Source organism: Pleurodeles waltl, chromosome 5 (genome assembly GCF_031143425.1).
Source record: "Pleurodeles waltl isolate 20211129_DDA chromosome 5, aPleWal1.hap1.20221129, whole genome shotgun sequence".
Classification (NCBI taxonomy): Eukaryota; Metazoa; Chordata; class Amphibia; order Caudata; family Salamandridae; genus Pleurodeles; species Pleurodeles waltl.
In genome coordinates, this window is record NC_090444.1 from 1,804,366,351 (window position 1) to 1,804,394,132 (window position 27,782).

At 45.7% G+C, this 27,782-nt stretch overlaps 1 protein-coding gene across 2 annotated transcripts in view; it reads left to right on the plus strand.

Annotated features, from left to right (window-relative positions):
* The first annotated feature begins 539 nt into the window (after window positions 1–539).
* LOC138296819 (zinc finger protein 318-like) overlaps window positions 540–27,782 on the plus strand; it is a 326,727-nt gene continuing 299,484 nt past the window's right edge. For both annotated transcript variants that reach the window (XM_069236273.1, XM_069236274.1), the window contains exon 1: window positions 540–1,371. In XM_069236273.1, coding sequence (XP_069092374.1) covers window positions 694–1,371 — 678 coding nt within the window. In that variant the 5' untranslated portion in view covers window positions 540–693. The remainder of the gene's footprint in view (window positions 1,372–27,782) is intronic.

The window sequence follows — 27,782 nt, forward strand, 5'->3', positions numbered from 1 at the left end:
GCACATATTCACAAAGCTACGCAAAAAAACGGGACATGCCAGATATAAAAGTGAGAGTAAAGTCTTTAGTCCTTCCTTTATGTCTGACCTGTCCCGGTTTTGGCTCCTCGAGATCTGTCACCCTAGGACGGGTTGGTTCCTTTGACAGGCAGGGAGGAAAAAATAAACACAGAAAGTTCTGCCTTGTCCGTCTTCTACATTAGGTTGCTAAAAGAGGCGACTGCCTCCGATAATAAGACAGCCATCTTGAACTACTGAATTCTAAGACGTTTCTTCGTGGAAAAAGACAAAATGCCAATGATCATTTAACAAAAATAACTAATACAGAAAAAATAGTAAATTCTTGCTTATCTTTCAAAGATATGAAGTCAATTATAAGATCAACGGCCAAAGTATATTTAATTTTTATGTTTAAAAAAATTAACAAACTTAGAAAATTGAGCAAACGATATATCAGAATTCGTATTTATGATAAATATGTCACGCGCTTGGTTCGAGCGGATTTACCGGTGCACGGGTGAAAGCGGAAGGACGTGATTTCAAGATGGCCGGCGCGGCTGAGGACCCGGGGCGTCTGGGTCCCGGATGTGGTAGAAGTGCGCACGGCAACAGCTCGGTCGGGGTTGCCGTTGGTTGACACCGCGGCCCGGTCTCGCCGCTCCGCCCGGAGGTTCGTGTCAGCAGCGCCCGGCCATGGAGAGGCCGCGGGATAAACGGTCGCCTCGTGGTCACAGTGGCTCCCGCTCTCACCGCGGCCGCCGCTCCGTTAACGGTTCGCGGCCCCGCTCCCTGTCCCCCGGTTCCCGTCCCCGCTCCCCTCCTGCGCCTCACCGCTCGCGGCTCCGCTCCCCACACGGTTCCCGGCCCCGCTCCCCGCGCAGTCACTATGGTTCCCGGCCCCGCTCCCCGCACCGTTCCCGGCCCCGCTCCCCGTATGCCCCCCGTTACTCCCACGGGCCCCGGTCTCGCTCTCCTCACGGGTCCCACGGCCGCAGGCCCGGCTCTCGCAGCCCCAGGTACCGCGCCTTCAGGTCCCGCTCCCCCGTAGGCGACCGTGACTACCGCTCCTACTCCCCCCTCGGGCTGCGGCCCCGCGGTTCCCGGGAGCGCTCCCCCTACCTCGACCGGCCCCGTTCCCCCTATCTCCCCCTCAGCCCGGGGTCGCCCCTTCCTCTCCGTTCCCCGTATTCCCCCGGTAGACCCAGCCGCCGCTCCTCTCCCGGGCCCCGCTCCCCTCACGGCTGCGCGTCCCCCTCCTCGAGGGCGCTGCCCGACCCGGGCTCCTCTTGGCGGCTTCACGCCTGCCCAGCCCGGCCACGTGATCCCGGGGACCTGCGGTACCGCCTGACCCGGCCGAGCGGCGACAGCCAGGTGAGCGCACCCTCGGGCAGGGCTGAGGTGACATGAGTTTTGGGAGCAGCGGGGTTATCCCTGGAAGCCTCGGTTCACCCTTACGTGAGCGTGTGCTGCCCTTCCCGTGCAGGGGTGTTCTACAGAGGCAACAGCTGAGTCTCTAGTCATGCTTGACACAATACTACATTGGAACAGCCATTATCCATTTTTGACTACTTTTGGTTTCTTAAAAAAAAAAAAAGTATTTACTAAAACGGGGTTAACACCGTAAAGATATAATGAATCGCAAATGTAACAGGTAAAGTCTTCTACAGATCTTTTTCTTAACAGCAGATAATTTGTCAGCAGGGACACAAGTGACGCTTGTACGGCCTCTATTCAAAATCAATGGATTCGTCCCATCCCACATCCAATACCTCCCTAGATCACACCGAACCTCTCAGCCACTATATGTCGCCACGCCCCCCAAACCACCTTTTATTTTCTTTGGCATCCTCTCCCCTTGTAGATTACTCTTTCAGTACTCCGGCAACAGTCCAAGTAAAATTGACAGTACGTCTCTTCGGGAGTGGTAGGCTCCTGTTATGTTGTTTTTCTAATCCTGATGCCGGCCTAACCAAATCCCCTGATATCTGGACCACATGGGCTCCCCTGGGATCCCCAACAGGAACCACTTGGAGTCTAGGGTATCTCCAACCCCAAGACTTGAGACATCACCCGAGCAATTATGGACCAATAATCTTTTATCCTGGGGCATCCCCAGATAGTGTTTATGAATGTGCCTTCTTTGTTACAGCTCTCGGGCACAGTGGATTCTATACTTTACCTATTCATGAAGCTGCATCCAGGAGTAGTATGACCTATGATGCATTTTATACTGAACTAGCCGGAATCTGGCCCACCAAGCCCCCCCCCCCCCATTTGTCATTCTTGATGGCTCCCAGATGTTTCTCCCATGCCTCCCTTAGTCACCCAGTAAGTCAGGCAAGTTATTTACCATTTTTTTTATTTTTATATTCCTCGCTTTTTTCATTAATAGGTTCAGTAAGTATCCTGTCCTCTAAGGGGGAGGTCTCCGGCAGCTGCTGCTCCTCCTCCTCCTGAATATGTCCCCTGAGGGCATGTCCCAGTTGCAGGTATCTATCGTATTTGATCTCGGTTATGTCATTTTCCATGCGGAGGTCATCAAAGATAATTATGGCCTGTCCTCTGTATGTCTCCCAGGTGCTCAATTCCTATTAATTCCCATTTGTGGAACCCCTTCAGTCCTAGCACCTTTGCCAGGTCATTGTGCCAGATTGGGGAGAATCCAGTAAGTTTCCCTCTCCAACCCAAATAGCTGTTTGCTTCCTTCCAGACCTCTACCTGAGTGTGATGTGGTAGGCACTCTTATCGTCTTCTATCGTTTAAGAAGTCCTACGGGCCACCCCTTCCCATTTCGTTACAATTGACTGTAGGCTGGAGCCTGTTGGTCTACGAATGCCTATTCATAGACTATGAGGAGATGCGATGCCCAATAATAATTTTTGATGTCAGGTATAGCCAAGTGCCCCTGGTATACGCCTTTCTGTAACTCGCCAGGGCTATTCTAGAAGTGCCCCCGTTCCATAGAAGGGAACAATCCTCACTATCTATCTTGCTGAAGCCTTTGTGGGGGATCTTGTAGGGCGTGTTTTGCAAAATGTAAAGAAATCACGGTAAACGTAATTTTTTAAAGAGTTTCTCTGCCCATGAGGGTCAATGGAAGGCTGTATCAATGGGCAACATCTCCCCTAAGCCTCTCCAACTGTGGGGGGGGGGGGTACGTTTCTGTGCAGGAATTCCCGGTGTTCTCGTGTCATGTTTATTCCTAAGTAGCAAAAGCCACCCATGACCATTTGTACCCCCCAATCTTGAGGCAGGCGAGGCCTCACGCCTGTGATGAGAGAGACCACAGATCTAGACCAACTTATAGTGTAGCCAAAGTGATCCTCAAAAATGCGAAAGATCTGCATGAGCCTGCCAATAGGGAGGGCTGCGATATATAAAGAAGTATGTCATCAGCGTACTATGAGATACGCTCTTCCCGTCCTCCCTTAGCCCGAATCCCCGCACCAATGGATCCAATGCCAGGGCAAAGAGCAAGGGGGACAAAGGGTAGCCCTGACGGGTGCCTCCCTTCAGTTAAATCTCCCGAGAGACCACTTCATTAACTTTCACTCTTGCATTGGGAAGCCGTAGAGCAGTCAACCCCTACGCAAGATCGTGGTCCGAATCCTAATCTCTCCAGGTTAGTGAACATATAGTTCCACTCAAGGCAATCATATGCCATCTTGGCATCAAAACATCAGACCCGCCTGATCTGCCTGTGGATTAGCAGTCATATGGAGCACTCAGCATAGATGCCTGATGTTAAGCCTCGTGCTCCTATTGGACTTGAAGCCTGACTGATCCGAGTGAATAAGTGAGGCAATGACCACTCAGAGTCTGGTCACCAAGGCCGTAGCAAAGACCAAGGCCTCCATCTTCAAAAAGGATATAGTCCAATATGAGCTGCAGATCTTCGGAGGCTTGCCCTCTTTATGAAAGACTACTATTGTCGAGATTCTTTGATCTACCGGCAAACAACCTGTTTCACAGTCCTCCTGAAACATTGCCAACAATGGTCTGGTAATTATGTTTGCCATTCACTTATACATCTCCACTGGTAGTCCATTTGGGCATGGGGCCTTCCCCGACTGAAGGCTCCACGGATCCTGCGCCAGCGACTCCTGTCATGTCTGCCTCCAGTGCTTGTCTATCATTCTCTGAGTTCCTGCAGAGGGATATCTCTCAGGAAGTTGGCACAGTCTGCAGGGGACATTCTTCTCCTGCAGGCATAGAGGTTCTCGTACATTGCAAAGGCCTCGGCTATCTGTGTCTTTTGTGGCTGCCCCTCTTTGTTGTCCACCTGAAGCACCCAGGATCGTTCTGTCCCTTTGTCCTAACCAGGCCAGCAATTTGCTGACCTTAACCTTGCATCATACAAACAACGCTGTACTGCCAGGGCATGCTCACTGCCATGACTTTCAGCCAAGGTTCTCAGATCATGCTGGCGTAGTTGCAATTTGTGGCAATCGTCTGGGACCCCCGTGGCATGGCTGACTCCTCCAGTTGGGCTGTATCTTTCTCTATGATACTACATTCTAGTCTTGTTTCTTTCTTTTTTTCCCTGATTAGGACCTGGGCCTGACCTCTGACAGATTTAAAAGCCTCCCATAGAATGCCCGCTGATGGTACAGTCCCCAGGTTTTCTCTGAAGTAGAGGTCCACCCCCTCCCTTAACTTGTTCTGTGTTTCCCTGCCTCGCAGGCATCCAATCTCGGCAGTAATGTATAGTCTCATGTGGGGCTCCTCAGCAGGATCTCGACCGGGGAGTGGTCCGAGATCCCGCTTGCATAGTGAACAGCCGTTCTGAATCAGGAAGGGTGAATGCCCAGTATAAAGATGTAATCTATACGGGAGAAACTGTTATGTGCTGCAGAATAGTATGTATAATTTTGTGTATTTCTGACTACTTTAACCCCTCTTCTGTTGAACAGTAAATTTGAACGTGCACTAAATTTGGCAGACACTTTTTATGTAGCTGCCCGAACGCATGGGTTGTAGTAACAATCGGGAATGTGCAAACATTGACTTTTTTATTTTTATTTTCACTGTAAATTGAGCGGTGGCTGAATCTTTTGAATGAGGATGAAGTGTTTTGTGATGTATACTTTTACCTACACACACACGCACACATTAATCATATGAAGTGTGAGCAACTGTCAGATATTAACAGTGTATTGCCTTGGAGCCTGAAATTCTAATGAATTGCACCTTTTAATGTTCCTGTTGATGTTTTACCACCTATTAACCCCTTCTGTTCCCAGGACGTAACCCTCTGTGGGGTTACCCCCCACCCCTGAGTCAGGGATGGAAGGGGAAGCCCTTCCACCCTCGACCCCCACCCCCGTGACGTCAGCGCGCAATTGCGCGCTGTTTGTCACAGGGCCTCCTCCATAGCGCTGGAAGCTCACCTTCCAGCGCTATTCTTCCGATCACGTGGGGGAGGCCGAGAGAGGCTTCAAAGGGAAGGAAAATTATTTCCTTCCCTTTGAAGTCTCTCTCTGCGTTTTGGCAGCCGGATTGAAAGCAATCCGGCTGTCAAAACGCCCACTAGACACCAGGGATGTTTTTTCAAAAAGGAAACTGGCATGAGGGAGCGACCCCTTGGGCAAGGGTCGCTCCCGGGGGGGGGGGGGCATTTTTTTTAAAGGCCTTTTCTGCCCCCCCCCCCCCCGGGGGGCAGATAGGCCTATTATTAGGCCTATCTGCCCCCAGGGGGGTCAGAAACCTCTAGGCACCAGGGCTATTTTTTTGTTGTTTAGTTTTTTTTTGTTTTGTTTTTTGTTTAGTTTTTTTGTTTTAGAGGTGGGGAAAATTATATTTAGACCATTTCTGCCCACTTTGGGGGCAGATTGGCCTATTTTTATGAGGCAATCTGCCCCCAAGGGGGACAGAAACCACTAGATACCAGGGAGTTTTATTTTTTTGTTTGTGAATTTCACGTAAGGGGAGCAACCCCTTAGGCAAGGGTCGCTCCCCGGGGGACTGGGGGAGGCAAATTTATTTTAGACCATTTCTGCCCCCGGGGGGGGGGGGGGGGGGGGCAGGAACCTCTAGGCGCCAGGGCACATTTTTTTTTGTGTTTTTTTTTTTTTTTTTTTTTTTTTTTTTTTTAAGAGATGGGTGTGACCCTGGAGGGGCAAATTGTATTTAGGCCATTTCTGCCCCCCTTGGGGGCAGATCGGCCGATTTTAGGTCAGTCTACCACCAAGGGGGGCAGAAACCATTAGGCACCAGGGTTATTATTTTTTTTATTTTTTTGAGCCCACAAGGCACCCCATCTTGGATTCCCCTAGGTCTCTAGTTTTAAAAAATGCACAGGTTTGGTAGGTTTCCCTAGGTGCCTGCTGAGCTATAGGCCAAAATCTACAAGTAGGTACTTTGCAAAAAACACCTCTGTTTTCTGTCAAAAAATGGGATGTGTCCACGTCCTTTGGGGCATTTCCTGTCACGGGCGCTAGGCCTACCCACACAAGTGAGATATCATTTTTTTCGGGAGACTTGGGGGGAACGTTGGGTGGAAGGAAATTTGTGGCTCCTCTCAGATTCCAGAACTTTCTGTCACCGAAATGTGGGGAAAATGTATTTATTTTTTTTAATTTTTTTTAGCTACATTTTGAGGTTTGCAAAGGATTCTGGGTAACAGAACCTGGTCAGAGCCCCACAAGTCACCCCATCTTGGATTCCCCTAGGTCTCTAGTTTAAAAAAAATGCACAGGTTTGGTAGGTTTCCCTAGGTGCCGGCTGAGCTAGAGGCCAAAATCTACAGGTAGGCACTTTGCAAAAAACACCTCTGTTTTCTGTGAAAAAATGGGAGGTGTCCACGTTGTGTTTTGGGGCATTTCCTGTTGCGGGCGCTAGGCCTACCCACACAAGTGAGGTACCATTTTTATTGGGAGACTTGGGAGAACATAGAATAGCAAAACAAGTGTTATTGCCCCTTGTCTTTCTCTACATTTTTTTCCTTCCAAAAATAAGAGTGTGTGTAAAAAAGACGTCTATTTGAGAAATGCCCTGTAATTCACATGCTAGTATGGGCACCCCGGAATTCAGAGATGTGCAAATAACCACTGCTCCTCAACACCTTATCTTGTGCCCATTTTGGAAATACAAAAGTTGCTTTAAAGTTCTGGAATCTGAGAGGAGCCACAAACTTCCTTCCACCCAGCGTCCCGCCCCCCCCCCCAAGTCTCCTGATAAAAATGGTACCTCACTTGTGTGGGTAAGCCTAGTGCCCGCGGCAGGAAATGCCTCAAAACACAATGTGGACACATCACATTTTTCCAGTGAAAACGGACATGTTTTTTGGAAAGTGCCGAGCTGTGGATTTTGGCCTCTAGCTCAGCCAGTACCTAGGGAAACCGAGCAAACCTATATATTTGTGGAAACTAGACACCTAGGGAAATTGAGAATGGGGTGACTTTTGGGGCTCTCACCATGTTCTGTTACCCAGAATCCATTGCAAACCTCAATTTGGCAAAAAAACACACTTTTCGCTCTGATTTCGGTGCCACAAATTTTCTTCCACTGATCATTCCCCCAAGTCTCCTGATAAAAATGGTACCTCACTTGTGTTGGTAGACCTAGTGCCCGTGACAGAAAACGCCCCAAAACGCAAAATGGACACATCAGATTTTTACATTGAAATCACGTGTTTTTTGGAAAGTGCCTAACTGGATTTTGGTCTCTAGTTCAGTCGGTACCTAGGAAAACCTACCAAACCTGTGCATATTTTAAAACTGGACACCTAGGGATCCCAGGATGGTGTAACTTGTGGCGCTCTCAACAGGTTCTGTTATCCAGAATCCTTTGCAAATTTCCTCTTATCCAGCATTCCCCCAAGTCTCCTGATAAAAATGGTACCTCACTTGTGTGGGTAGGCCTAGTGCCCGTGTCAGGAATAGATCACACAACGGTCAATGTTGGTCCTCACATGAGGGCAGCTGTTGTCCCTGGGGTGATCCATTCCTGACACAGGCACTCAAGTGGGGTATCGTTTTTATCAGGACAGGTGGGGAAACACTGGGTGGTAGGAATTTTGTGGATACCAGCATATTTCTGAAGTTTGTGTGACAGAAATGCAAGAAAAAAATAGTTTTTATTCAACATTTCAGCTTTGCAGGGTATTCTAGGTAAGAAAACTTTGGGGAATCCACACAAGTCACACCTCTGTGGACTCCGCCCGGATGTCTAGTTTACAGAAATGTCTGGGCTTGGTAGGCTTCCCTATTTGGCTGCCGAGCCCAGGACCAAAAACACAGGTGCCTGCCTTACAAAACCAGGTTGTTTTGTGATAGATAATTTTAATGTCTCCACAATACGATTTGGGCGGTGGAATTTGGGGCTGGACTAAACTGGGGAGCTCCCAAGAGAGCACTCACTCTGTGCTTGTTGCCGCATTCACCTGCTCGCTGGGTTTGGATAACCCGCTATTGTCCCACTGCACAGACTGTACTTGCGAAGAAACAGGACTGTCCTCATCACCTCCCTCATAATAACTGTAAGAGGAGTTATTGAATGGGACTCCTCTGACTGGAAAATCACTCCCAGAGTCTGCGCCATTGTCCTATCTTTCAGATGCTGTCTCAGTATCCTACTTCAGAGCTGTCCGCTATAACCCGAGTTGGGGCTAGAGCAGCGGTCATCCAACAAGATGCCATCTCTGCTACTGGCTAAACTGTTGCTCTAGAGGTCACCTTACCTTCACCTCTTTCCTCAATCAGCATGTTCTCTCAAGACACTCAAAAATACAAGTTACACCGTTACTTAACCCTGTCACATACCACTCGTCCGTCTTTAGCGCCTCTGGTGCCCAGTCCAACAATCATTATTGGTTCTCGCACTCCCATTACCTCCTCCTCTGATTCCCTCCCTACCACCCAGCAAAAGTGCATTACATCGCTCCATAGCCCCCCTCGCACATACATTTAATTTGTATTATAGCGCAGGTAAGGGCTGGCTTTACTAATCCACTCAGCTATTCACATATAATACAGTTTTGATCCTTGCAGTAGGCATATAAACCTTATGCGCTACTTTATGGCATCAAAGCTGCCACTAGACAAGTCAGATCATTTTCTAGCAGAAACATAATCACAAGTTACTTGACTTTTTTATTGCTTCCTAAAAGCTACAGTTGAAACGTGTCAGTTGAAGTATGTGCATTGCTTTGTAGATGCACGCTGCAACTGCAAGAGACCTGGTGGTGAATGAAAAAATAAATAATATATATATATATATATATATATATATATATATACACACACACACACCCCCACCACTTTTATATGTGGGTATGGTTTTCCTGGGGGCCGATCGCAGCCCCCCGAGGAAACCACACGTGCGTTGACAAAAGTGATATATATATATATATATATATATATATATATATATTTTTTTTTTTTTTAACAACTGTATGGTTTCCTTGTGTGCCAGGCTTCCAGGGAAACCATACAGCTGTTAAAAAACAAAATAATAATAATTATTATTAATGCCACCACAGGGGGGCTCCCTGCTCTTGGACGACCCTCTGTCAATTTTTCTTAATTTTTTTTAAATACATTTTTTTTTTCATCGGCGGGAGGTGGTGACGATCAGGCATGATCACTTAACCACCCCCATGCATTGCATCAGAGGATTTTTTTTAACCCCCTCCCTGGTGTCAGCCACTGGTCGTGACCCACACCAGGGAGGTAGTGTGGGTATCTGCCAGTGGCTGATGCCCACATCAGTGAGGTTGCTTTTGTACATTTCCTAAAGCAAAGTGAAACCTGAATGTGCATAGCTCGTTCACAGCAAAATAAACATGCACTCTTTTATATTGTGGCCTAGTGCTGGCTAGTTATGCTAACTAAGGCAAACCTAAATTAGGCACTATTATTTTAATATAAAAGTAGACTCTCAGAATCCTCCCTCTGTAATTACTAATTGTCCCACTCGTCCCACTATTATAATTCCATCATTATTCATTGAAGCATTTTCATTGCATTGTTCCTCAAATCCTTGTAGATATTCTCGTTTTGTTGAAGAGCAATGTTTTACTGTCAGTCATGTCTACCTGCTTCTTTTTTCAAAGCCTACCTTCCCTGTCTCTGTGTTGCTGGTGGATTTATTCTTAGAATCTCAGAAATACAGTGCTTGTGCACCTTCCTGCCTCCTCTTTGAATTTGATGTCCCTGATAACTAACTTCTGTTTGACAGTACTGTACCTTTGTAGTACAAACTTTATGTATGTTAGTCAAATTATTCAATAATGCCACGCTGTCCAATATACAGCCCTCTGTTTTTTTTGCTTTAGTCATCAATTTATTGCACCAAAAACTGATTTACAGGACAGCTTTACAGATTGATTTTTTTTTTTTTTTAGGACTTTGAGTTAAGATGGGACTCTGTATAGACAATTGTCAGATTCTTTCCCAAGTTAGTACCCTGTTGTATCTGAATGGAAAAATATATTGGCTATCCTCTTGTTGAAGAATGGGAGGAAAATGTGGAACACAAATCAATCACTGTGAACCATTCTCCAACTGTTGGAATCAGAAACAAAATCACTGCTGGACTCTGTATTATGGGACTCCATGGGGCAATCTCATGTATCTTTCACGAATCTTGAACTGTCTTCTATTTCTCATTAGTCTTGCCAAAGACCAATTATAATTGAGTTACATGGGCTTCCCCAAAAGTTTTTTTTTGTTTTTTTTAAATGTCCTGCTTCTCCATCTTTTAAGTTAGGTATAACCCCTTTCCCAGCTTCACAAAAAAGTCTGTATTCGGGAATTCATGGATACTCAGCATCTGGCCCTACAGTAATCTGCACTGGATTTGCACTTTTTATGAACCCAACATATTTTCCAGTAAAATCCCGAACCTGCCTTTTCACTGTCTGTTTTAAATCTGTAAATCCTAATTTGTTAGAACTAAGAATCACCATTTCTCACTTCTTGTAATTATATCTCAAATCAAAACCAGGATCTTTTGCTTAATTGTAGACACCATCCAGTACACAATAAATTTAACCATTTACCTTATGCATTAGGTCACTACCCAACAGATTTACAGGACTGGTTGCACTAATCATTAATTATTTTTAATTTATGGCTGAACCTATGTTTGCAAGAGAATTTGCTAACAAATCGTTAACCAATTGTTTAGTTGAAATGTCTACTGCTTGGACTTCTAAGTGGGGTAGGTTACGAACTTCCACCAGTCTAACAGGGTAACAGTTAGCACCAGGATCAACCAAAAATGTTACAGGCTGGTGTTAGACCTGTCAGCTCTTGACATGGTTTCCCCTGTCCTTTTTGGCCTCCGACCGCCTGTGTTTGATCCTGTGCAGAATTTTGTTTTTGCTGGCTTTAGGACTCTGGACACTTAACCACTGCTGACTAGTGCTCAGGTTCTCCCTGTCTAAATTGTATTGATAATTGGTTTACCCAAAATTAGCATATTTGATTTACTAGTAAGTTCCTAGTAAAAGTGCACTATGTGTGCTCAGGGCCTGTAAATCAAATGCTGCTAGTGGACCTGCAACACTGATTGCGCCACCCACACGAGTAGCCCTGTAAACATGTCTCAGACCTGCCACTGCAGTGTCTGTGGGTGAAGTTATAAACTGTCAGTTTGACCTGGTAAGTGCACCCACTTACCAGGCCTAAACCTTCTCTTTTACTACATGTAAGTCACCCCTAAGGTAGGCCCAATGTAGCACCATGCGCAGGGTGCAGTATATTTAAAAGGTCGGGCATGTACTGGTGTTTTTTACGTGTCCTGATAGTGAAATACTGCTAAATTAGTTTTTTACTATTGCAAGGACGATCTCTCCCATAGGGTAACATGGGGATTGCTTTGAAATATCTTTCAGGTGTAATTTCCGGTTGGGAGCAGATAGCGATATGGAGCTTGGGGTCTCTGAACTTACAATTTAAAAATACATCTTTTGGTGAGGTGTTTTTTTTATTTTTTATAAATTTTTTGTTTTTTGTTTTTTTATTTAGACATTTTTTGTCAAACTTTCTTTATTGAAGTTTAAGTGGTACAAGAAATGGCTTCACACTGGCGATCTATTCTATAAGCCACCAGCAGTAACAAGCTACACACTAGTGCAATTAAGGCTTCTTAGTCATCATGCAGTGATACAGAATAGCTAACAAGGTACCACACTTTAATATAAAACATCCTAAAAGGGAGATGGGCAGTAACAAACACATCATAGAAAACAATCGGACCAATTTTGCATGTAAAAGACAGCGGTTGCAAAGCTTACTGAGGGCAAGGAGCCTTCTTGGGGGGTGGTTATTGAGAAAATGGGAGCGACTTCCTGGGGCGGTGGGGGAACAGTTGAGGGCTGTTATACCTGGAAGAGGTGGAGTGCTGGTATATTGGGAGGGAAGGAAGAGTTTGCAAGAGAAAAACGGGAGTCCTTTGTAGGGGAACTGTACCAAAGGACCCAAGATGTGAGTCAAAATGTCAGCCACACGTTCCATGGAAAGGGGCTGTCAGAGTCAGGAGTGCCAGTTGGACCTAGATGAGGCTTCGGATTCCTTCTACGCTGTTGCTAAGATCATCTTAGCTGCCACTAAACAACGCTACAATATAAAGCAGTCAGTTATCGCCTGGTGTTTCAAAGATGGAGGTCGAAAACCCAAAAGGACACATTCCAGGCTGTCAAGGATTGGGTAGCCCAGAATTCCTTTAAGTTGAGAGAACATATCTTCCCAGAATGGGGTAATGGTTGGGCAGTCCCACCATATGTGTCTAAACTTTGCCAGCAACCCACATCACCTCCAGCAGGTTCCTGGGGGAGGTAAGTAATAGTTAGATTGTGAGGTAAGTAGGCAGCCCACCGTTGGGGGTTCAAGGCAACCCCAAAGTTACCACACCAGCAGCTCAGGGCCAGTCAGGTGCAGAGGTCAAAGAGGTGCCCAAAACACATAGGCGCCTATGGAGAACAGGGGTGCTCCGGTTCCAGTCTGCCAGCAGGTAAGTATCCGAGTGCTCGGGAGGGGGGGTGTGGGCAGACTGGGGGGACACAAGTAGGCACACAAAACACACCCTCAGCGGCACAAGGGCGGCATGTGCAAAGCAGGTGTCAGGTTTTAGATGGGAAACAATGGAGAGAGCCGGGGGTTACTCTAGCGGTGCAGGCAGGCACGGGGGCTTCTCGGGACAGCCACCACCTGGGCTAGGCAGAGGGTCGCCTGGGGGTCACTTGCACTGAGGTTCGGTTCCCTCAGGTCCTGGGGGCTGCGGGTGCATTGCTTGGTCCAGGTGTCAGGTCCCTTGTTACAGGCAGTCATGGTAATGGGGAGCCTCTGGATTCTCTCTGCAGGCATCACTGTGGGGGTCCGGGGGGGGTCGTCTCGGGCTACTCATGGGGTCGCAGTCGCCGAGGAGTCCTCCCTGTGGTGTTGGTTCTCTGGATCTTGAGCCGGAGGCGTCTGGTGCAGTGTGAGAAGTCCCACACTTCTGGCGGGAAGAGTGGGTTTTTTGATAGTTGCTTCTTTGTTGCAAAGATGTAGCTGTTGTTGAGCATAGCCGCTGCTGACAGGAGTTTCTTGATCCTGGGGGTCAGGGCAGTCCTCCGAGGCTTCAGAAGTCGCTGGTCCCTGTTGGATGCATCACTGGTTGCAGGTTTATGACTTTGGAGACAGGCCGGTAGGGCTGGGGCCCAAGCAGTTGCCGTCGTCTCTGCAGGCTTGTAGGTCAGCAGTCCTTTATAGTTCAGGTTGCAGGAATCTGATTTCCTGGGTTCTTGGGGTGTTTAGGTCTGGGAGAGCTACTGCCAATGGCTACTGTCCTGGAGGGTGGCTACACCCTCTTTGTGCCTTCTCCCTGTGGGGAGGGGGGCACATCCCTAATCCTATTGGGGGAATCCTCCAAAACTAAGATGGAGGATTTCTAAAGGCAGGGGTCACCTCAGCTCAGGGCACCTTAGGGGCTGTCCTGACTGGTGGGTGACTCCTCCTTGTTTTTCTAATTATCTCCTCCAGCCTTGCTGCCAAAAGTGGGGACAGTGGCCGGAGGGGCGGGCATCTCCACTAGCTGGGATGCCCTGGGGCACTGTAACAAAGGGGGTGAGCCTTTGAGGCTCACCGCCAGGTTTTACAGTTCCTGCAGGGGGAGGTGAGAAGCTTCTCCACCCAGTACAGGCTTTGTTCCTGGCCACAGAGTGACAAAGGTACTCTCCCCATGTGGCCAGCAACTCGTCTGGTTGTGGAAGGCTGGCAGAAACCGGTCAGCCCCACACTAGAAGTCGGATTGGTATCTCTAAGATGCCCTCTGGGTGCATGTTACAATAAATTGCACACTGGCATCAGTGTGCATTTATTGTGCTGATAAGTTTGATACCAAACGTCCCAGATTTCAGTGTAGCAATTAGGGAACTGTGAAGTTTGTGTTTGACAGACTCCCAGACCATATACTCTTATGGCTACCCTGCACTTACAATGTCTAAGGGTTTGCTTAGACACTGTAGGGGCATAGTGCTCATGCACAGATGCCCTCACCTGTGGTGTAGTGCACCCTGCCTTAGGGCTGTAAGGCCTGCTAGAGGTGTGACTTACCTATGCCACAGGCAGTGTGAGGTGGGCATGGCACCCTGAGGGGAGTGCTATGTTGACTTAGTAATTTTCTCCCCACCAGCACACACAAGCTGGCAAGCAGTGTGTATGTGCTGAGTGAGGGGTCCCCAGGGTGGTATAAGACATGCTGCAGCCCTTAGAGACCTTCCCTGGCATCAGGGCCCTTGGTACCAGGGGTACCAGTTACAAAGGACTTATCTGAGTGCCAGGGCTGTGCCATTTGTGGAAGCAAAGGTACAATATAGGGAAAGAACACTGGTGCTGGGGCCTGGTTAGCAGGGTCCCAGCACACTTTCATTCAAAACTTAGCATCAGCAAAGGCAAAAAGTCAGGGGGTCACCATACCAAGGAGGCATTTCCTTACAGGGAGCAGCTCTCTAATGGCTGCCATGCGTATGTGGTTGTAGGACCTAGTATTTCAACTGAGTATAGTGAAATATTTCTGCGGGGGGTAGCTTAAAATCACAACAGCAGTTCTTGAACATCAGAATGTTGTATTTGTGAAACATATCTGAGATAGTCAGTCGACCCCCCCCACTCCACTTACCAAAGAGTCCTGGAAGCTGTGGTGGGGGGAAAGCAGTATTATTGCGGATAGGAGTGTATGAAGAAAGGAAGGTTGTCAGTTCATGTGCTTTTGTTACTGCATGCCAAACTTTAAGTGTGATGGTTGTAGGAGTGCTTAAGTAGGCACTCGTGGGTGGTCTTTTTTGGGTTTCCATAGGATATCCCACATTGTCTGTCCCGATACTGCATGGTCCATATGCACCCAGAGTTTGTCCGAGGCTGCAAGAGACCACTCAGATATGGCTCGAAGTTGTGCCACTCTGTAGCACAAAAGGAGGATTGATAAAGCCAGACACCCAGAGTCTTTTGGAAGGGTCAGCACTCTAGAGGAGAGTCGAGGTCTACGTCCCTGCCATATGAAGCCTGTGATATTTGAGCGAACTTCAGTGAAGAAGTCTCTGTGTACATCGTTTGGAGGCCCTGAAATAAATACAGTAGGCGAGGGAGCACTGTCATTTTGATCACATTGATGCACCCTACCCAAGTGAGATACAACGGGCCTCAGCACTTAAAATCCATCCACAGACATTGAATTAGGGGAGGATAGTTCGTCTTGTACAAATCTGTTACTGTGGCAGTAATCTTTATACCTAAATAAGTAATCTCCTCCTTGGCCCATTGGAAGGGGAGGGCATAGAGGCAATTTCCTCCATCTCTGGTAAGGGGACTGTTAAGTTGAGCAAATAAGATTTTGGGAGATTGCCATGAAAGCCTGACACTAACTCGTAAGTTCTGAGCTCTCCCTGAAGGGACCGCAACGAAGTTAGGGGAGAAGAGATGTATAACAAAACATTGTCTGCAGAGGAGAAATTATGCTTGTTGGAGCCAAAGCGAATCCCTTGAATATCAGGATTGTCACGTATTCTTGCAGCTAGGGGCTCAATATTGAGAGCAAAAACTAACGTGGAGAGGGGACATCCTTGCTTCGCCCCCCTTGTCAACTCATAAGTCCGAAGCTGTACCATTGAGTATTACCTGAGGCTGGGGACAGGAATAGTTGCTCTTTATCATAGCTATGAATTGGTCGCCAAACCAGAGACGGGTATCATGGGTTTGGTGGCTTTTGATAAGCCCATATTGGTCAGGATTAATCAGTTCAGGCATAATTTCCCCCAGTCTATTGGCTAGGATTTTGGTATAAAGTTTTATGTCCAAATTGAGAAGGCAGATAGGCCTATAAAAGGCACATAATTGGGGTTTTTTCCCCGGTTTAGGGATGACTGTGAGTAAGGCTTCTCCCATAGTACAAGACACTATCTGCAAGTTGACTACCTGGTTGAAAAGGTCAGTCAAGTGAGGGGTTAAGTCAGAACTAAAAGTTTTATAAAAAATGTGCATTATGGCCATCAGGACATAGGAGTTTATGCAGCTTAAGGGAGTCAAACACTTTCTGTATCTCTTCTCTCATGATGGGGATAGTTAGGTTATCGTTAGCTTCCGTGGACACTTGCAGCAGGTCTGCCAGATCTAGGTAGGTAGACTGCGCTTCCGGATTCAGGGAATCAGAGTAATAGAGGTGTTTATAAAAATCACAAAATGTTTGCACCATCCCATCCTCTGAGTAGTGTATCACACCTGTCACGTCACTGGCCTCTTTACTCCTTTGCCTGTTTCATCTGTAATTCTCTCGCCAATATAGGGCCAGCCTCTGAGTAGGCCTTTAACCAATAAAAACCTCCCTTCCCTGTCACTCAAGTGGACTGAGGAGTGGAAAAGTAAAGCTACCCTGTTGTGTTTTGTGGTGGCTGAGGACCTATAGATGAGTGAATATAGCTTGTGATGCAATCTCTGATCTTAGCCTCATTTAAAATGAGTTTCCTGAAGGGTTATAATGTCAGTGATGGTCCTCAAAATATTTCCAGAGCTGATTATGCTTGTAAGGGGAATTCAGCCCTTTCTCATTCCATGTAAAAATGTTAAGGGTCATATGGGTGAATAATGACGTAGTCCTACATGGCATCCTCCTTTACTTGGCCATAAGGAGCAGTTGGAGAAGCAGCAATTTACCCCCAGTGCCACCTCCGCACCCCTGATCATCCAACATAGAAATATCAGTGTCATGCATGCATAGATCAACAAAAGAAAAACAAGTATTTGCAATGCTCTGGGTCACGCATTTGCTTGAGTTATAGAGTTATTGGCATTGTAAATTCATAACTTCACTTTTCTTGTCTCATAAATTGGTGAACCCTGCCTCATAATTTCTCCTTTTCCTGACACATAATTCCATTGGCCCTGCATATAACTACAGCACTTCCATTTACCTTCTTCCGCTATCTGCAGCAAAAATGAAAATGTTGCCATTTAGAATCCTAATCTGTCATGCTAATTCCAATAGAATATCACTTTCACCACCCCACCATCAGAGTTGCTGCCCCCCATTCACCCAAAAAGACACCCTCAGAGGAGAAATAGACTAGAAGGGTCAACCAAACATATCACAGTCATAGTGCAATAAGGATGTTAAGTTGACTTGAATTATGGTCATAATTGTAATAAGGAGAGAATATTAAACATATACACTCATCATATAAAACTTTGTCAGAAATACAATTTTGGCGTTAGACTGTAATGCTCAAAACAGCCTGTAGAGAGCATCGTAACAAAAATACCATTTGTAAGAAACATGTCATGTAACAATATTGTTACCCCTAGAGGTGATACCCATGAAACAAAAACAGGAGAAAGTAACTCAGTGTAACCATATACTTAGCCCCTAGAGTGTGTTTAAGGGCTAGCAGGCCTACTGCTATGATATTACAAACAAGACCTTTAAAACAAAATGTCTCCCAGGTGTAAAACAAAAGTTGTAGCCTTAAGAAAGCTTAAAAAGCACTGAATGTTGGGCAGGGTTATTTTGGGATCTTCCCTAACCTAGTGTGGGTACCCAGAGATGATGTCAACAGATCATTTTGAATGCGGTCCCATTGTTCTAGGACCACCACGGGCTGAGTTATGAGCAAAACTATTTTCTGGAAAAAAAAAAAGTAATGCCCAGCAAAGCATTATGGGGCGAGTTATCATGCCGAAAATATTATTATAGTATGTTGACTGCAATGCGCTGAGCAGCCCCTAGAGGATACCACAATAAAAAATAGCATTTGGAAGAAACATGGTCATGTAATCATAACCACATGCAAAAAGAATAGGTAAAAGTAATACAGTGTAACCACATATTTAGCCCATAGAGAGCATAGTGCATTACACATTTTCAAGGCTAGCAGGAATATTGCAGTGATATTACGAACAAGGACCATACAACAAAACTTTTCCCAGCTGCAAAGCAAATGTTCCAGGCATGAGAAAGCTTAAAAAGATAATGTACGGTGGTAGCAGTGATTATTTGGGAATCCCCACTGACAGTTTGGGGGCCCAATGATGATGTAGACAAAATGAGCACATTGTGTTGTCAGTGTTTTGAAGGTGGCCCCGTTGTCCTAGGACCACTACAGGCTGAGTTATGAGCCAAACTGTTTTGTAAAAGTAATGCCCTGCAAAGCATTATGAGACGTTTCCGTGCCACAAATATTTTAATATGTTGATATGACTGTAATGCTTAGAACTACTACAATGGAAGTAGTATTTGTAAGAAACATGGGGCCAGATTTATAAAAGGGATTTACCCATTCTATGTCTATGGGAAAATGTTAGTACATATGGCCCATGGTCATTTAACTATATAGTTAGCCCCTAAAGGGTGCATAACCACACACAAAGAAAATGGCAAAAAATAATGCAATGCAACCATATATTTAGCCCCTAGTGGGCACAGTGCACTCCATATATTCAGCGGTAGCAGGCCTGTAACAATGTTATTACAAATAAGGCCCTTAAAACACAAGCTATTCCCAGCTGTAAAAGAAAAGCTCCAGCCACGAGAGAGCTTACATAGGCACTGAATGGTGGGAGAGGTTATTATTTTGGGGTCCCCACTAACCTAGTGTGGGGACCCAAAGATAATCTAGACAGAGCACGTTGTCCTGAAAGTTTTGGTGGTGGTCTTGTTGCCCTTTTACCACCACAGGCAGAGTTATGAGCGAAACCAAACATTTTTGTGAAAGTAATGCTCTGCAAAGCATTATGGAGTCGAGTTTTCCCAAGTGCAGTGAATATTGTAGTATCTGCTCTCCACTGTGCAGGGAGAGCCGCTTTTGCGATTTCTGTCTTACGTAAAGCATTCACCAATTCCAAGTGTTTTAAGGGGAGAGTCACAAGAAATTACTCTAATTAGGTAACTGTGAACAATGTGACCAGCGCTCCAATACCGCCAATTGATTTCATGCTATTGTATCTGTGCTGTGAGCACCATGCAGCACGAAGGGTAGAGACAAAAGAAATAGTTCGCTCACACTGAAGTATATCAGCAATCGTGCAATAATCCATGTAACGGGGGGGGGGGGGGAGTCTGCAAGGTGTGACAAAAGCAGCCTCAAGGCGTGACAAATGTGAAGCATTTACCAATGATATCAAGTGATTTTTGAAAGGCAAGCCCATGAATGAGTGAAAGTGATGGGCGTGGTTAAAAGCCCACAATACTTACAACAGGTGAAAGTGTTTGTGTGCTCGACCTAAAAAATCATACCAGTAATTACTGCAGAGCAAAAATTCTATGTCTTCGTTCCATAACTTTTAGCTTTGATCGGGTAGTGGCCACAAACCCGCCACAGTACCGCGCAAAGGGCTTTCGATGGTCTCATGTCTGATGCATTCCACTATGTATCTTAGCGGTATTGGTTATATTGTTGCAGTGTGTTGAGTTTAGACAATATGTACACAAAAAGAGAGCAATGGGAGTGTTGCTAGCCCACACCGCCTCCCTATAGAAATTATATCACCACTAATGGTGTGGGGTAGTAGGAATTGAAAGTCAGACTAGGTCAGTCTTTTTTCAGTGATGTTAGTAAGGTCACTGTAGATCCTCAGGTCGGGACGTCATAGCTGGAAAAATGTCCAGGCTAAGGGGTGCTGTGTTGCCTACAGGGGGGTGGGGGATTTCCCTTACGGACTAGGTGGTCTCACACACATAATAGTGTCTTGCTTCATCATATGACCACCTAGCCCCACCCAAGTAAGATGATACTACTTGGGCGGACTCAACCTCGTGGTTAAAAGAACCCGAGGGAGTGCTGAAATTAGACTGGCTGGATAATTACATTGATCCAGAAGGGGTGAATACTAAAAATACCAAGCATGTCACCAGTAGCTTCTGCTAATTTTAATGAAGGTGCATGCTGGTAAGCCTAAAACTAAAGGGGAAAGGCTCGTAGGAGAGTAATGTCTCTTGGAGTCTAAAAGAAAAAGTGGATGACCAACATGTTTCTGCCCTCACTCAGTGCTGGTAGGTCAGGGGCATTCGTCAGGGTCGGAGCACACGCAGTAAGTGGGGTGCTCAAAAAGTGAAAAACCTATATGGCCTACCTGAACGGGTAGTTCACGATGGGGTAGGCCCCAGAGTAAGGGGCAATCTGCCTCTGGTCTGGCTAGTGCCGGGGGGAGGGGGTTTCCCTTGTAGTCACACTCACTCCAAAGGGAATACCAAGGGGGGTTACCTACATGCCGGAGCCAGGCCGCTCTGATGATTACTGCGTGTGCTCCGACCCTGACGAATGCCCCTGACCTACCAGCACTGAGTGAGGGCAGAAACATGTTGGTCATCCACTTTTTCTTTTAGACCTGACAGTGACCTTACTAACATCACTGAAAAAAGACTGACCTAGTCTGACTTTCAATTCCTACTACCCCACACCATTAGTGGTGATATAATTTGAGTTTAGACAATGCATACGAGGCCTGGGATCACCTATCCCACGATGACTGTCTCCCAGTGCCCCCATCTAGGTCAAAATGTAAATCTGGAGTGGGGGATGGAACCTGTGTTCTCAAGGCCCGTCACAGGGTCCCAAAGATCTTCCTTTCAGAGGTAAATCAAACGAGCTGCACCATCATCTCTTCATTTTCTGGTGTGGGGGGAGGGGGAGGGAGGGGGGGTCTTCCATCCTTTTTTTCTGCTGTTGCCAGGTGGATGCGGTGTGATGATCCTTAGATGTCACTAGTATTGCTTCATGGCCCCCCCCTCACCCCAAGACCTTAGAAGGGCTTAATTTTGCGATTCCCAGTAGCAAGGCTGCTTCATCAAGTTCTGTAAAGTGATGTTTTGTTGTTAAGCTCAAAGGCTTTACTGAAGAACTAAGTCAATCTGTACTTAATATGTTTGGACCTCAGGGCGTCGATTGCACAAAGCTGTAGTTTGCGGGCTAGGGTTGCCGATGCCAGGTCCAGGGAGCAATCTGCCCCCTGGAAGGGTATGGTCTTTCGCTTCCTGGCCATTTGGAGGATCAGTTGCTTTGCTATAAACGAGCTTATCTTCGCTAAAACGTCTCTAGGCCGCTTCTCTTCTCCAGGAGACTGAAGACGAACTCTGTGCACCCGCTCCATTGGCACTTCTGGGTAGTCCTCTCCAAGGATGTTGGAGACAAGACAGACCATGAAGGCCTCAAGACCAGGTCTGGGAGTGAGTCTCAATCTTCACACTTGAGGAGCGCACAGTGTAGTTGTGATTGTAATAGTCAATCCCTCAATCATAGGAGTTATCTGGCCCTCGACCTTCTTCTCTAGGTCCAAGGTGTGAGTACCAACAGAGTTCACGTCAGATTGGGGAGAGACCAGGCGGGAGGTGACCTCCGTTTTGAAGGACTAAAAAGAAGCTTAATGTCTGCTTTAAGTTCTTCCCTCAGCGCACGCTTGAATATCCAAAAGTAGGAGAGGAGGTAGTCTCTCGTCATCACCATGGGCTCTCCCGTGGACGGTTTTGCGCACTCTGGGCTAGTTTCCGCAGGTGTGAAGTAACTTGAAACTGTTTGGCAGAGGCTTTTTGCTGCATATAGAGGTAGGCAACACTTTTATAGTAATGGGTACACAAGGGTCATACAGATTTACATGCCAGTTTGTTTCAGAGCCGTGCATGAGTATTGTTCAGCGATCTGTATCTTCAGGCAGTGCCTTCAAACGTAGTACAAGACAAATCGTTCTCAGTGCAGCATCAAAGGGGACAGTGACGTGACTGATTATATCATATTGTCGATGGTCTTACCGGGCTCCATAGCCGAACACTCAACATGTTGTAGGGAAGCAGTTCCCTCCCGGGAGATCAAACCTCGATCGCAGCATCTATTCAGCTGGCCCTCATATTAGCGTAGACATAAGCAGTCTCATCTCCAGGCCTTCATTCTCAGTGTGGGGGAGTTTAGCGCTCATGGGTAGCAGCGGTGCCATCCGCCACCAAGCGCGTCACCCTAGCCGGCCTGGGCCTATCGCACAGAAGGGTGCCATCTTAAAATAGGTCCCCGGCCTGCCCTCACCATCCACCTTTGTCTGTATTGCTGTTTCTCCCTTTCTAGGCTATCCCGGTAGGTGCCTTATGCATGCTGTAGTGGAAATTGCCTCACTGCTGCTCTGCAGTCGGGAAGGCAGCATGGCCCTGCCCTGGCGTTGCTTTGGGCCAGAGGCCGGACAAAAATGAAAATCATATTGCTTGATACATTCACCATACCAAAACCTCATGCAATCCAGAACTATAACATTCAAGAGCAATCTAGCCAGTGAGAAACTGGAGCATTCATGCATGAAAATATGCAGTATCAACAACAATACAACATGTGCAACAGCGTTGTAACGCTGTACAATGTATTCAAACTATAAGCTATGAATATACAGTCACAAAACCAAAATACCTATTCCAAATGAAAGAATCTCTGCTTGTTTGCACGAAGAGAGAGTGGACTTTACGTCTTCCAGTAATTTTTTTTAAGCTGTTTGCTGTGTATTTGTGTTAATTTGGTGACCGCAGAATGCCCAAGTATCAAACGTCATCCAGCTACCATCTAAAAGAGGTTGTGGTGTTCCAAGTGCTAGGGCTTTAGTGAGTTTTATTTCAAGTCCTGCTACATCTTGGAACACTGCCAGTATTGTCAGGGACCACCATTAAGATATATATATATCGTATCTGACACCCCCTCCACCAACCCCATCCTCATTGCCTCACCCCTATCCCCACAAACATCATTAGGTCAGGATGCATTAGTGCTGGAAGAATCTTCTCCAGTCTCATCGCAGGATAGTCAGTCTAGAGGTTAGTCTTTTAGCTTTTTAAAACAAATTAAATAAATTATATGCTCCAAAGAACCCATCTAGGGCCAGTGTTTTGTTGGGATTAAGAAGTTTAATTGCTTTACCGGCTTCCTCTTCTCCCAATGGGGATCCCAATTCCTGCCTTTTGAGGGCTGTAATTTTAACTAATCCCAAGTTTGATAAATTTTAACCCATGCTGGATCGCTCATATCCTTTGTGTATGGAATTCCTCTTGTTTTTTTTTTTTACCACTTTTTATTGGTTTTAAGAACAAGATAGTAAAAGTTGAATGGCATGTATTATTGCGTGAAGTTTCACAGTGCCACAAATGTGTGTGTATGTTTATATATATATCTATTACATACATTATGTATGTACACCCAGTTATCTGTGGGGTAGCAGAAGTAGCGATCACAATAACTTAGTAATGTCTGTCCAGTTGGCTTCTTCTGAAATGAACTTCCCAAAATCTACTACCTCTAAGAAATATTATAACCAGTGGTGTGTGGTCACTTAATTATTCTAGTTTATCCATTTCCAATATCAACCTTTTTGTTTCTTCCTGTAATTGTGTGAACATAATCTCTCCCCCCCCCCCCTTAAAAGCTGTGCCAGTGGTACCCCTATCTTATCTCCCACAGGATTTGCCCTTTGCCTCAACTGTAAAAGGGTGACTGCAATCCAGTTGATATATGCAACTCTCAATTACGGTTGTTTTATTCTTCTACTGTAGAAGTTCTACTCCTTTGCCTTTCCACAGGCTCTCCAAGATTCTCTAGCTGGCCGGACGGCCTCGGTGTGACCTGAACTGTTTGTTTTTAAATTTCTTTTCTTTTCATCTTTAATACATTCTGCATCTTTTAACCTTGATCTGTAAATTCCTATTCAGGCCCCCTTTTTTGATCACTTGTAATATTTCCTTCACTCAGCACCTTGATTTTGAATACTCTACATTTGCCTCCTTTACTTTTTCACTATAGGTGTCCGTTCCTTTTGCACAAACTTACTAGGGTTCTTTGCCATCACCTATATTGCCATGCTCATCACACATCTTGCTTGGATTTTACTTGCTTGGTTTGCACACTTCATACTGCTTTCGTATTTCATGCACTGGTTCGGGGTTACAATCTGACACTCTGGGGGGGGTATTACAACTTTGGAGGAGGTGTTAATCCGTCCCAAATGTGACGGATATGCCACCAGCCGTATTACGAGTTCCATAGGATATAATGGACTCGTAATACGGCTGGTGGTATATCCGTCACTTTTGGGACGGATTAACACCTCCTCCAAAGTTGTAATAACCCCCTAAGTGTCTTACTAACTTATGGGTATCATGATATACAAAGTTTAAATTTTTTTTTTTATTATTGTATTGCAGCCTTGATGAAGTCACCAGAGTGACGAAACACGTGTTAGCTGTTTTCCTGAAGAACGCGTAATCTTGGGGCAGATTGTGTCTATAATTAAAAACATTTTCTTCAATATTCTTGGGATCTTCACATATTCTTTCTCCAACCTGAACCGTTCTACCAGGGATACATAACCTTGCCACGTTATTGGGACTATTCATATCTGTGTGCTGTGGTCACATTGCAATTAACTCTCAATTACTGTCTGATTGTAGTCCCTTTCCGATGCAGGCATATTGAGGGTTGTCATTATATTGATTCTCCGCTTCCTTTTCTCTTAATCTGACTTTCTAGTTTCTTAGGCCCTAGATTTTCTTTGGTGCTCTGATAAGGTATACAGCCCCCCACCCCTGAAATACTGCCTTAAAGGCATCCCATATACCCCTTTACCCTACCTCTCTGTTATCGTTCTCTTCAGAATAATTCTGTTGAATAAGTGTCCTCCTGAGGATGGCAGGATGCATTACCCATATTCTTTGTTTATGGGTCCCACATGGAGAGCAACCCAAGCAGTATTGTGATCTGAAACCAGTAGTGACCCCCCCCCCCCCCCCAGTCTACCGTTGTCATTAATGCTAGAGCATTAATAATATATGGATAATACTTGAGTGTGCATGATCTACATGTAAATAGTTTGTGTAATGATCTGTATTGATGTGCAGTTCCCTCCAGATTCCTCTCAGCCCTAGTTCCATTAGACCCTCTGAAAGCTCCTGAAGAAAGCCTCCGTTTGTTTCATGCCTTTATTGAACCTCCATGGTATGATAATGTCTCCTCTAGCAAATACAGATATCTTATCTAGAAACTTTCAGGAATGTATCCTGTGTTGAGTTTGGTGCATACAGCATGGCTCTAGTGATTTCTTGACCTAGAGTGTGCCCTTAAGTATAAGAAATCTGCCTTCTTTGTTCAGCTTCTTAGCTTCCAATTAGGAATGCTTTATATCTCTTGATAAATTCCATCATCCCATTATGCTTTTACCCTGCAGAGGATTAATTAACTTGGGGATATAGCCTTTTTCATTCTTTGTTGGTTTGTTTTCTTCCTATGAGTTTCCTGGAAACAAATGACATCTGATAGGGAATCATTTATGTATTTCCAAACTGCTCCTCCCTTTTTCATTGGGGCATTCTGCTCTTTTACATTAAGTGATTTTACAGTCCCCAGTATTTAGATGTCACTGGTGGCTCTAGTTTATGTGCAAGGGGATTGTGTACCTACCATTTGGGGGACCTCCCCAGGTTTGTGATCTCTACCCTTGCTCCCTTTTCCACCTCTTGCCATGCAAATATATGGCCTGTAATCCTGTTTGGGGTGCTGACTATCCCTATTGCCCCCCACCCCCCCATACCCCCTCATTAGGGTCCTCCCTATACCATTGCCTCTAAAGCACCTGTCCATGAGTCTAATTTTCTGCGTTCTTCCGATGGCTCCACTGGCTCGTATGTTCTCCGTGACCACATTGTCCTGGTGTTTAGATGTCTTTGCAATGAGTCCGTCTGCTTTTCATTCCCTCCAGGTCATCCATTGGTTTGCGTTGATGTGAATGGTTCCCCTGCTACTTCTTTCAACCCCGGTCTGAATATGCGAGAGCTACCTCTTTATCTGTCCATAACCTGGTGTGCCTTGCCTTCAAATTCAAATGCCAGGTGAAAGGTATATGACTAGTGGTATTTGATGTTCGCGTTCAATAATTTCTCTGTAACAGGATGGAGCTACAGTGTAGGTCAGGACATATCTTGAAAAATCAGACATGACTTGCCTTGAAGTTTACTTCTTGACCAGGAGAGGTTCTGTGTTTCCCACGGTCTTTGCTCAATAAGCTTTGTTGAGGTCCTCCTGCAGACTAGGAAGGGATAAGTTTGAGGCACCCGACGAATACCTGAAACAAAGACCGCATCACCTCTGTCCAAAAACTGAGTTACTCCACAACACTTGTCCATGTGAAAGAGGTTTCTCACCTCTGCAAGACTTTTAATGTATTTGAGACTGACTTCTGAGCATTCTTCACAGCATTTCTGGCATGTAATATACTATAGTTTCTTAAAATGCCAAAGGATGGCTCAAATTGTGATCCTCCTGATGACCCTTTTCTCTATTCTGTATACCATCTCCATCAAGACCACAGATCACGTTTCCATTGCTCCTTCAAGTGGTCAAATGGATCTAAGGCATTAATTATAAAGTCTCATTCACTTGTGATACCCCTTTGACTTCAAGTTTGTCCGTGGTATGATTTGCTTCCAGTGGATGAAATTTGAGGTAGCCCCACAGGGTTGCTTGATATATTTTGAGTTCCTGTCTCAATTGAAAGTATTAACATGTTTAAAAGTATGGCAGTTGAAGCCAGCACTGAACATGGCAGCTTAACTCTATGGTCCCTGGCCCAGAATTTCTCAATTTTGAGATGCAAATCAAGTTCCTACACACGTAAGACTGTTATTTTCAAAACTTGGCACATCTGTGTACCGCACCACATGTGAGTTTCTTGGGTTCACCAATCTCATCTGATCCGCCTCATGCTTTAAGTCAGTCATCGGTCACTATTTTGGTAGTGAGAGGAAACTCCAGAGGTAGTCATCCATCATCAGGCCTGTGTAGGAGATTGCTTCATTCAGATAATGGCTGTCTAAGCCTAATTGCTGAGTAGCCCCGCTGCCCACACTGCCAGTAATTTGCCATTATCAGTTGGATCGCTGAGTAGTATGACTTGATATCACCAATATCCATTTCCCCGTCATAATCAGATGGTAAACATTTGTCAAGAATTACTCTAGATGCTTTGCACATTCATAGGAATGAGCATATGCAATGGGTGGCCTTGGAGAAGAATTGATATGGAATGTCCTTTGGGAAGCTCTGCAGCTTGCTTAGTATCTTGGGGAAACTGTACCATATTGATTAGGGTATCTAATGCCCTGAATAGAGATTTGGAAATGGCGAGTTCCATCCATTCAGGTCCTTATGCAGCCTCACCAGCAGAGGTTAGCTGAGGGTCAACTTTCTGTTCAGTCACACTCATATCCGGATGCGTAAAGTAACTAGTAGGTGTATTTGCAAGTCCATAGCCAGCTGCCCCCGATCTAGGAGAATAACTGATCATGCAAGTCAACCCTTA